Source organism: Hyposmocoma kahamanoa, unplaced genomic scaffold (assembly GCF_003589595.1).
Source record: "Hyposmocoma kahamanoa isolate Upper Pololo Valley unplaced genomic scaffold, ASM358959v1 138, whole genome shotgun sequence".
In the NCBI taxonomy this organism is placed as follows: Eukaryota; Metazoa; Arthropoda; class Insecta; order Lepidoptera; family Cosmopterigidae; genus Hyposmocoma; species Hyposmocoma kahamanoa.
In genome coordinates, this window is record NW_020653492.1 from 98,726 (window position 1) to 111,071 (window position 12,346).

Sequence of the window (12,346 nt, forward strand, 5' to 3'; positions counted from 1 at the left end):
ATTTTCAGTACAAATCGGCAATTTCATACTTTAACCCCTATTATATAAATTATTATTGGTCAAAATGAACAATTTAAAACAATCACGTTCTTAGGTTTTCGCGTTTGTTACACATAGGAAATGAAACTATTTTTCCGGAATTAAATCGCGTATATTTGTGTTTTCAAACAAACCCATGTTAATATTAGACATAACTGGTTGAAGACTGTATCACCTCAGTCAATCGTGATCATGGAACCCATAAAGGGCCCGAAACGTCGGTTTGTTTGAAAAAAACAAATATACGCGATTTAAATCTGGAAAAATAGTTTCATTTCCTATTAAAACAATCAATTAAAAATGAAAAACAACAATTAACAATTAAAATATATCCCACATCCTCTCTAATTGGATTGGATGTGGGTTATATACAGAAAAATATAACCCACATCCTCTCTAATTGGATCTTATTCTGTGTCTAATGGTGCAACAAACATGTTTGACGTAATTCCACTTATGCCATTCTTCCATGAGGGGTGTAAAATGTACAACAGATTTTTTAAATAGTTTTATGTCAGTAATAATCCGCAATCGTTAAATAATTTCACGGACTGATATTGGAGACAGCGTCATAATATTTAATTTTGGTTTAGATTTACATTTAGATATATTTATTATCTTGTAAACTTTACATTATTATTTATACAATATATTATATAACAAGAATCGTTACAAATAGTAATCAATTTTACATTTCAAAAAATTACAAATATCCAGTACGTAAGTAAGTTTTGTACTACGTAATTTTAACATAGTTAATGCAGTTATGTGAAATAATGTAGGAAAATATTAAATAATATAATAATAATTATGTCAATATAATGATTGTATGCATAAAGTTTATGTAATTTATTCATTTCTGTAAAATAATATTTATACCTAATAATCTATAAATTACAACATATATTACAAGACCATGCCCCTATATTCTTCAGTGGAATAATACGCATTATCCAACAAAAAGTCTTTCAGTCGACGATCAAATGTTTCATCATTAGGCTCATTTTTTAAGTCAACGGGTAGGTCATAATAAGCCGGGCCGATTACGCGCGGATTTTTTTCAGTGAGTGCTAACCGTTGCGGTACAAAGCTCAGTCGTCCTGTGGAGCGAGTGTTATAACGGCTTTCATGCCTTTCAAAGTTGTGTAAGTTTTTTCGTATGAATGTGATTATTCCATATAAATACAACGAATACATGGTCATTATCCTGTGTCTCACAAATAAGTCCCTACAAGAGACTCTTCGTGTTATTCCGGCAAGTATCTTCATTGCTCGTTTTTGAATAATGAGTACCCTGTCAGAATCAGTGGGTCTTACTCCAAGTGGCCTCTCTCCGAATTTGCTCTTCATTTGTCTCAAATTTTCTTCTCCGCTTTAAAAGTCCTGTCAGCAATACTATGATGTTATAGGTTCGGTACAGTGATTATAACCAAATCTTTAAAATGTTGTTGGCATGGCTCCCATGGAGGAATCCGTACCTATGCAAATGGACTTTTTTTGCAATATAAAAGCTCTCAGAGTGACAGGTGCAGTGGCAGTGTCTCTCAGATCTTTGCGATTTACCCGTCACTTGATATCAGAAAAGAAATAAAACTTAGGTTAGGTTAACTAATTGGTATGATTTCTGCTTTTCAACAATTTCTTTTTTTTTTTTCAGGTAGAAGCAATGAGCACGGAAAAGCGCGTTCGAGTCCGTGTGAAGCTTTACGATGACAAAACAGATATCTATAGTCAAGACATCGATATGTCGACGGGTGAAGGGGGGTTCATCGTGCCTACTGTCATGGCAGACGCACCTTATGTGAACCTGCAGGTAAGTGACATTTTAGGAAAATAATCCAGATATTCTAAAAAAGCTAAGGCCAGTATAAACATAGCGAAGCATAATATGAAAATACATTAAACTACATTTATTTAATATTATTTAGGACTATAGCAATCTAAAAAAGTATAAAATTGTTCATTATCTTTATCATATCTTGGATACTATAACGGTAGAAAGTTATTTACTTACTACTACTACGTGCAGAAAGGCGCTGTCTGTAGACGCGCAAATATTTGCTTGAAATGATTGGTTTATCCATAACCTTTTCGTACTATTTTTTCTCTGGTTTAACATGCACAGTGACTTTGTAAGAGCGGTGTAACAAGCCAACTATTTTATATTAAAAAAATCTTTTTACAGGTACTTTTTATCAAACAAGTTATTTGAAATTACGTTTACAACTTTTGATAAAGTTAATACTCTTATATTCACTACATATTTATCGCCAATACAAATAGAAAATTCGACAACCCTTGTGTACTAGTTCACGAACTTAGGGCGTCTCATTATATTAATATAATACTTAATATGCATTATGTACTAAGAAATAAACATGAACTTACTCTACACTTAATAAGTGAAGAAAACCAATAATTCTGAATAACATGGGTCCCAGACAAAAGTAAGTAATAAGTACGTCGTTTCATCTTTCGGAAAGCGAAAGAAACTCCTCTCTTTATCCCATTTAGATAAACAATCGTACATGGCAAAACCACGACCATCATGATAGTAACGTACGTTTGTAATGAAAAAAATTAAACTGTAGTCGTTCCTAATGAACGGCTCGCTAAGAGCCTTAGCTGCAGTTCCTTCAATGTCGCAACAATATGCCGGGCGAGGAATGGTATCTAAAGCAAGGGAGGGGCTGAAAGCGAGTGACCTTTATCGTTACTTTTTATTCTCTGTCTATGTTTAATTATTAATATGATTTATAACGTCACGACATAAATTAACATTTCGACATTCCAAAAATCCGCTTAGGGCTATTCAAGGCTAGACTTTCAATTCTCAACGATTCCAATTGACGCTCTGAAGTATCATAACTTTGGTTTTTTTTCAAATCAAAGCCTAAAGATTTTTACTTCATAGGTAAACAAATAATATTTAACTCAGCTGAATCATACTTAATTGCGCAAACATTCACAATCCTTGAAAAAAGTGAAACGCCAATCCGCTTTGCTATCATAGGGACTATGGCAAAAACTCGAAGATATTTGAGATCAGTGCCTATCAGTTGAACGTCGACTGGCTTGATGATTACGATAAGTCAATAAATCAATAATTATAAATATTAGACAACATCTTATACGTTGCTCTGTTCCCAAAGTAAGTAACTGAAGTACTTGTGGTGTGGAAATCGAAAACAACGACAGTACCACCAACACCCCGACCCCCAACACCCCGACCCGAGAGAATATAGAAAAGTTAGTGTTTTTCTACATTGACCCGGCCAGTAATCGAGACGGAGACCTCAAAGATGGTGACACCATAAAAACCGGTGTGCAAGCCTCTCGACCAGGGAGGTTGTCTATGAGCAAATGTTACGTTCGTAACAAAGCACTTGCGCAATCACTTACTCCCAAATATCTATTGTACAATATTTAAAGAGACAGGCAATAAATTCATCCCAAAGATATCACTCGTCAACTCGAGTTGGCCGTTTGCGCCTTAGCCTAATTTAGTTTAATCGCCTCATTAATTGGCCCCCATAGAACCCGGGAACTTGCCAAACTCCGGTACGCCCGGGATAGCAGTCGTTGTTCCGTCGTCGAATACAAATGACCAGATTTGAGGATAGCTATTCTCAAAGTGAGATTAGAAAGTTTCCGCACGTGTTTCAGTCTGTAAGTTTGGATATCAATTTGTATGGTATGGCGTTGAGTTACAAAGTTATAAGATACGTGTAACGACGTCCTTGTACGCAATGCTATAACAACAATATCAAATAATAAAAAAAAGAAGAAAAACAGAAATAAAACTTATACATGCGTACACTTCACGCTCTTTTCTATTGGGGCACTTCGCTTGCTATGGTCAGGACCATTGGATCTGCCGCTTTATCAACGCGTAACATTGCTTTCATACTTTCGTCGGTTCATAGTGAAAACACAAAAACAAAAACGAAAAAAATACGTAATAATTAATAAAAATTAACAAATTGTGTGTACTAAACCAAGTTAAATAAAGTAGGCAACTAAGTGCGGGTTTTGCTTTTTTGTTTTAGCGTCTCCCGAGAAGAACGTGCAAGAAAATTGTAATAAAATATTGAAAATAAATCAATTTTATATGATCTAAATATACGCAATATTTGTGTTTTCAATGTGGTGGTGGCGTAAATTGGAATCTTGTTTTTCATTTTGTATTTATTTATTTATTCTTTAACTTGAAACTGTTTTTCCGGATTTAAATCGCGTATATTTGTTTTTTCAAACAAACCATACACAATAAACATACATACACAAATAGGTTTATTTGAAAAAACAAATATACGCGATTTAAATCCGGAAAAATAGTTTCATTTCCTATGTGTAACAATCGCGAAAACCTAAGAACTCGATATTCAATTATTTTTTCTGAAATTACTCCACTAGTTTGTTGTAATTTAATACAAAGCTCGAACTCTTAGAAAAATTCCTTCGATCCGCCCGGATTCGAACCGACGTCTTCTAGTAAACCGTACCAGAAGCTATGCCAACTAAGCAACGGAACGAACCAGCGGACCTCATTTTTTTCCATGTGCTTGTCGTCGGACTTTGTATTTGGTTTTTCAACGACTTTTTAGCCGTAGTGCCATCTACGAAAAATGTATGAAAGTATTTCGTCACCCAGTTAGATACCTTTACAGCTACTAGCCCTGGCTAAAAATGACGCTATTAACTTTTTAATAAAATATTTATTGAATTTACATTGAATTATTTTTTCTGAAATTACTCCACTAGTTTGTTATAAATATTAATACAAAGATCAAACACTTAGATAAAATTCCTTCCGTCCGGCCGGATTCTTCTAGCAAACCGTGTCAGACGCTATGCCAACTAAGCCACGTTGGTATATTCTTTTATTATTATTTTAAAATGTACAATAACAGAACAGACATGTGTGATTAATTTTCTTAAATGAAAAGTATGTTTAATCACCATGATATTCAATTACTTTTTATGAAATTACTCCAAATAAGTCGTCAAAACCCAAAACAAACATATAGAAAACAAGCACATAGAAAAATTCGTAAGGTCCGCTGGTTCGTACCGTGGCGGTTCGTATCTAGACGGATTGAAAGAATTTTTCTAAATCTTCGATGCAGTAATTAAGACATATTGTAGCATGTGACATTATAAATGTGACATTCAATTGTAATTGTACACCACATTCATATTACGCAAAAATTATAACGAAAGATATTAAAGAAAAAAATGACGTTATTTTTTGCTTATACCAAAGTAAACTTGTTTTGAAACATTTGATACTATATATTACACGGGGAAGCAAGAAACATGATCACCTTATACAATATCTTGTTTCTTTCAATCTCATTATATTTTTCAGTGCAGCCATACAGAGAGGAAATACTGCCTACATTTTTATAAAAATGTAATTTATAATAATGAAGAACAGTAATTTATATTTGTTTGGTCTTTGGTAATTTCCTAAGGTAAAGTAGTAATGTTGATCGACTGTTTTTAACAATCGTCTTCACACAGTCGCAAATAGCCCTATACTGTCCCACTGCTGGGCAAGGATCTTCCTCCCCTCTCTCCACGTCTCTCCGTTTTGCGCCACTGAGGTCCAAACTTTTAGGTGCGCGTCTAGCTCGTTGCTCCATCGACGCTTTGGCCTGCCGCATGGTCGTTATCTATTTGGGGGATTCATTCTGTGGTGGCCTTAGCCCACGACGGTTATCTATCAGTAGTCTGAAATGACATTTTCCAGGAACAACGTTTACTCGAATTTTCATAACCTTGAAAGTAATTTTTGGAGGAAAATGTGTTTTTCCTTCTTTTAAACCTAACTTAACCTAACCTAATCGTGTCTTTGCGATAAACATCCAACATACCCTGAAAGTACAACGGTTTCATTATAATTCGGTTTTTGGTGTAATGAAAATTCAAACGAATGTTATTTCGGAAAGAAAAAATCGAGTTTGTGATAGGTAACCCCACGACTCGTCTGACACGCGGCAGATATTCTTATTAATAAGATTATACAGAGCTAAATAAATTGCAATGTTTTATATATATACTTATATTCTATATAACCTTAAGCTCAAATTGTTCGAAGGAGAGGAAAAAAATATAACGTTCAAGCTACTTCATAGATCAACTCATGTCACTACGCAGATCCATATAGGCAAATTGGCAACACAGCTGAAGTGCTTTTAGGTCCTGATAACTATCTTATGAATTCTAATGTAGGCAAATATTATGGGGCTCGGGACACACTGAAGCGTGAATTCACGAGTAAATGTATGGAATTATTACGCTTGTTTGACGAACCCGGTTGGAATCGGATAAGTCTAGATAAGACTAGAACTATATACGGTCTCGTTTAGGTGAAATTGTATTGTGGTTGCGTAGGCTTTTAAGCGTGGGAGATAGACGCGAAGAAATTCGATATTTAAATATTTGCCTTTTAGAAATATATATTTTCTAAGATGCTGTGACGAGACGAACAAGTCGTGCGCCTGGTGGTGACGCCTCAAAATGACACGCGTGTTTATAACAGTTACAGTGCCACTCAGAGCTTTAAATCGCAAATCTGAAGGGCAGTGCCACTGCACCTGTCACCCTGCGATATACGTTGACAAGTCTCATGTGGCCGTAATTACACCAGCACCCTTACCCTTCAAAATCGGAACGCAGTAATGCGTGCATGCGTGGCGGCAGAAGTAGGTAAGGTGGCAGTACTTCCCAGGTCGAACATTTTCACAAGTAGGTCTACTGCTACTAATATGATACTCAGGCCTATCATTTAAAAAAGAAATATAATACACATAAAAATTACAATGACAACAGAGAACAGTAAGGTAAGTAACACAAAGTAAGCTAATATAGTATAGTATATTGCTAAGTAACAATTTCTTCTCGGAATTTTCTTTTTCAAACACATCTCTAGAATCCTTAGCAATAAGGTAATCACGCATATAACTCCTCAGCAGAAAAAAAATAATAAAATCGAATATTGGAATACATTAACGCCACAAAGACGATCTTTAAAAAATATGCTACACAATTCTTAATTCGTTTTTCAATGCTCTATTCTTTTAAGGCCTTGAAATAGCCTTAAATAGACCTTTAATCAATGCTGTAATAATGTAGTATAATTGTATTCAATTAATCAATATTGTAACGTACATATTATATACTACTGGGCACGGTTCTCGGCTTAAGTGTGTGATTAATATTTCATTTATCTGTGAAAACACAGATAAATGAAATATGTAGCCAGCCCTATTGTCCTGTACACTGAACAATAAATACAGTAGAAAGTGGTTAGTTAGCGTTTGACGCGTGCCAACTATACGAAAGACCTATCTGAGCTCAGCCCGCTATTTTCGCTTTGTACGGTATGGTTGTGTCGTTCTTTCGTGCAAATTCTCTAAAATCCCAGAAAAATACCTTATTGTGTTTTTGTGGAGTGCAAACATTATACCCGCACCAAAAAATATTACCCGTGGTAGTATTTCATATCATCGGAAAGCCTTATTTTAATAAATTTTCAATTTTCTGTTTATCGAAATAATTTTTAAGTTACGAGAAAAGAAAGTAAAGGTTATACCACTGCAATATATTCGTTCGTTCTTTCTTGGTGAACTAAATTAATAACTCCAATTCGTCGTCGTTCAGCAAAAAACCGCTAGACGGCAGCACATTGTTTGAAACTTCTATGTAATATCAAAACTTCGTAACTTGCAATAATAGGTATTGATGGTATTGAACTTTCAACGTTATGCCAACAGGGTAAATTTTAAATTATATTAACAATCCAGAATTTGTTATTTCCCTTTTAAATTTGAAATTACTTCCAATCAATATCAAGATTTTGTAGTGTTTCAAATTAAGAACGTTTGAATTTTGGCGACATCGGTTCAGATAATAATCGAGATATAAGGCGCTTCCATTGTTTTTTCTTCTGTGGTCCTGTAGCACAGTCGAGGAAGCTCATCAGTTACTTCATTAGTTTCAGGTTTTTTCACGTAAATATATATGGAATTTTTTTAAGTTATTGAATGTCACGATGCTTGACCACCATGTTATTTAATTATTTTTGTGAAATTACTCCACTACTTTGTTATAAAATCATTAATACAAAGATCAAACAATAAAAAAAAATCGTCGTCGTCGTCGTCTTCATTACGCATGCTTAGTTGGCATAGCGTCGGCACGGTTTGCTGGAGGACGTTGGTTCGAATCCAGCCGGATCGAAGGATTTTTTTCTAAGTGTTCGATCTTTCTATTAATAAATTATAATACATTAGTATGTTGAATGTCAGTTGTATGTTGATGAAGCCTTTAGCCCCGCTTTTAATATCAGTAGGCGGTGTGAGGGCGCCCAGGTGGGTATGGCTCACGGCTGTGGACAGTACTGGAAACATCTGTCATACAGCTAAAAATAACGGATAACTCACGTATTTAAGTCGAATTTTTACTCGACAAGTTTCGAACCAATTCGTGGTCCTTAATCAAAAGATTCCACGGCGGTGACTCGACGGAAACTGCGCGCCAATGCCCTGGTAGCCCGATCACTCAGTACGGCAGCGGGCGCAGCCGACGTCGGCGAGAATCTACCCTCGTTCGCTTCATTTTTATTACAGTCATATGCAGGATTGCACCCTACACTAACAACGTCATTTTTTAAAGTCTCGTCTACACTAACCACTGACGTAGTACCTAACACTGTTTTCCAGCCGTGGGGTACCGACCATCCACTATCACGATTGAAATTCGAATGACGACCAATCTCGATAGCTTCACGTACTTTCCGCGGAATGAAATGTTTTTCTCTCGCCAGTACGGACACTTTATCAAAACGAATATAGTACGTCGAATCCGAATCCAATGAGTGTTTCGTCACTGCAGAGCCCCGATTGTCCCGGTTCTTAATACTACGTATGTGTTCTGTTAGTCGTGTGGATATGTTACGACCGGTCTCGCCTATATAACTCTTGCCACAGGAGCAGGGAATCTTATATACACCGGGAACATTCAATGGCTCCGGTGAACACACCAACTGTCTAAGTTGCAAGTGAGGGCGGAAAATCGTCTTGATGCTATATCTTCTGCGTAACAAGTGTCCGATTTTATCCGTTACTCCCTTAATAACTCAAGTAGGCCTTCTTGGGAACTGCTGCCCGGATCTTTTGATATATACGTACGCTCCTAAAGAGTAAAAGAACAATCGTCTCGGAACGGGTTCCAGGAGTCGAGCATCTTGTTGGGAATAACTGCCCGAACCTTCCGCATGGGGTGAAATTATAATTGATCCGAAATAAACATCTTTCTACAACAACTTAAGAGTTAGTGACCTAGCTGGAGCCGCGTAACGTCGTCACACGGTCGATAATCCTCCTTTACAATGGTTATATAAATATAATTATGAAACAACATCCAGCAATCTATCTGTTTCATTGTATGTTATACTCTTAAGCCAGGATTTTACGGATATTGATAGTGAAAGAACACGCTGGGTAGTTATTCGTCCTTGCTAGTGAAGACGGTTATTTGGTGTGGAGTATCTTTGTTTTGCGACCTACTTGACTTCTGTGATGCCGCATCGGTGTCATTATGGACTTTGTTGGGTCGATGATGGGACATAACAGCAGCCACCACAAGAGTGCTCGGGTCGTGGAATTACTCTGCTTTAATTTTAAATATTAATATCGTGGTTCGACAAGTTTCAAAAGTCGTATGTCACAGGCTTAACTGCTAATGGCTTTGTGCTCATCCCAAATTAGTCGGGTTATTGCCGACCGAGCACATGGCGAGCGTTAGTAGGGATTCAATTATATCGCCTTGTTAACTAAGACTTGGAATAATTTTGATTGATCATTTTATTAAATTTCTCTTTAAAAACTTTAAATTGCAAAGATCTGAGTGCCACTGCAACAGTCCGTGTCACCCTGAGACTAAAGTTGACAAGGTCCAAGTGCCTGTAATTTCACCAGTACTATAAAACCGGAACGGCGTAATGCTCCCATTACTGCTTGGCGGCAGAAATAGGTAAGGTACCAGCACTTCCCTGGACGAACTCTTTCACTAGGAGCTCTACTGCTACTATTAACTGTTCGAGGTTATGTCCTTCTTTCTGGTCTGTGACCAAAAAAGTCAAGTATCCTACGGAGACGTAAGGTGAATAGTCTGTTATGTTTTGCCTATGGTGCGTTCGTTCCTGTTTTTCTGCTTAACTAGTTTTTTCTCCAAATTATAATTTCATTTTACTTTATTTTTAGCTTGATTTTCCCATTACTTCTCAACAGCCTGTATCTTGTATGAGAAAGCGTACTTTCGTTGTAATAATGTACTCTGAAAAAAAAAGAAACCCAATTTCTAAAAGCTTTATACAGCCTTAATTTCTAATTCAAAATAATCGAGAGAAATATTTTCTCAGAAAGATCAAGGCGTTTAAATTTTTTTTCCCTCACATAATCCCCCTTTAGCTTCGACCAAGATTAGTTGGCTAATTTCTTAAAAGCGTTCGCTTTTTACAAATTTAATGGAGTGCCGGATTATTTGTCTCTATCTGTGCATAATTTATCTGGCCAAATTAAGCCCGGCGAAATCTCACTGGAAAAATGTCTGCCGATAACAGAAGAACATTTTCAAACGTTCCTTTCTCTTAGAAGGGATCGTTGAACAAAGAGTATTATGACAATACGTAATTGAAGATTTGAAATGTGATACGTATAATAAATTTCCATTTCGCAGATACATGTACACAAATTTTGGTTTCATTTATGTATTTTACGTGATATGTTTCATTTTTATACGGATTAATTTTTAATGGAAACAAAATATTGGTATCATTAAAATACAACTTTTTTAACCGACTTTAAAAAAAGGAGGAGGATCTCAATTCGATTGTAAGGTTTTTTTGTATGTATATTACGATAACTCCGGTATTTGTGAACCGATTTTCATGATTTTTGCTTGTTGGAAAGAGGGTACTACCATAGTGGTTCCATTTCATTTTGAAGAACATCGTCCACCTCCAGGGGTCCCTGATCACGCATGAACATTCATTTTTATAAATAGCGCCTAAATGTTACTTAAGGAGCAATTATTTTAATGGTTGATTTTGAGTAGTGAGAACCGATTTTTATTATCTTCTGTGTCATGTCCCGTATAGTGGCGAACTAGGGGATATTTCAATAAAACTTAGCAAATAGACATAATTCCAAAACTTTTGAGGTCGGTTTTTTTAGGACTCTGTATTGAGATTATTTGTACAATTTTTTCCACCAACTACACAAACTCGCATCAAAATCGAATTTGTTTTAACACCTTAAAAAGCTTTCTTATCATAAGCGTTTATTAGTTTTAAACTTACGTTGGTCCACAATATCTCCTGATGAATAGGGAAGATGTGGATGAAGTTAGTACGCGCTCGCCTAGGAGATGATAGGGTTCACTGTTTCCTCATATAGCATTGATAGTAATTGCATTCGGCACTTTCATACAAACTAGTTTCCAGGCAAATTACGTCATGATACGATTAAAGCGTTGCTGTCTTGTAGTGTATTGGATGGCGAGAGTTTCCCGCGATCTCTCCGCCATTATTCGGAGTTCTCCAGCGGGAACTTCTTAGCCCACATTCGATTAACATATGTAGTTTTTACAATAAAACATTATAAATTGACGTTATTAAAGGCGCTAGCTAAATAGCTATATAAAATTAATTATTGCCAGTAACTTTTACAGATGAAAGCTCAAACGGAGAAGCCAAAAGCGATGGTAAAACAATCATAATTTATTTTGAATTTATAGAATGACTGGTGGATACAGCGAGCTGCCGAAAGTGAAAAAAGTTTCAAGACTGACATGCGATCTTTATAGTACCGAGCAGCAAATTAACGAGTGTCAAAATGCCAGAAATAATTAACAATATAAAATTCGCTCGTATTTTGTGTAAATTAATTATTCTTAAAATATCTTAAAATAATTTAGGCCCTTTTTACCAAACAATATTATCGGATACCATCTCGAGAAGTAGCTTGTAACGGAAAGCATCTATAATCGAATATTGAATTACGTTTTATCAAAGAATCCATTTGTAAATGAAATTTGTTCAAATGTAGGTCTTTTTTGCTAGAGCAGCAAAGGCATCAGTTAAATATTTATAAATAATAGCGTACATAATTATTAAATAAACATTATTTAATTTAATAAATTTAACTGCCTCCGTGGCCGAACGGTTACCATGCCGGACTGCCACGCAGAGGTCCCAGGTTCGATTCCCGGGCCGGGAGAAATGTTTGTATGGTCTACA

At 35.9% G+C, this 12,346-nt stretch overlaps 1 protein-coding gene across 1 annotated transcript in view; it reads left to right on the forward strand.

Annotated features, from left to right (window-relative positions):
- LOC113240464 (alpha-2-macroglobulin-like protein 1) overlaps window positions 1-12,346 on the forward strand; it is a 76,006-nt gene that overhangs the window by 48,160 nt on the left and 15,500 nt on the right. Inside the window, exon 5 of the mRNA XM_026477775.1 lies at window positions 1,697-1,852. Within this exon, the coding sequence (XP_026333560.1) occupies window positions 1,697-1,852 (156 nt within the window). The remainder of the gene's footprint in view (window positions 1-1,696; window positions 1,853-12,346) is intronic.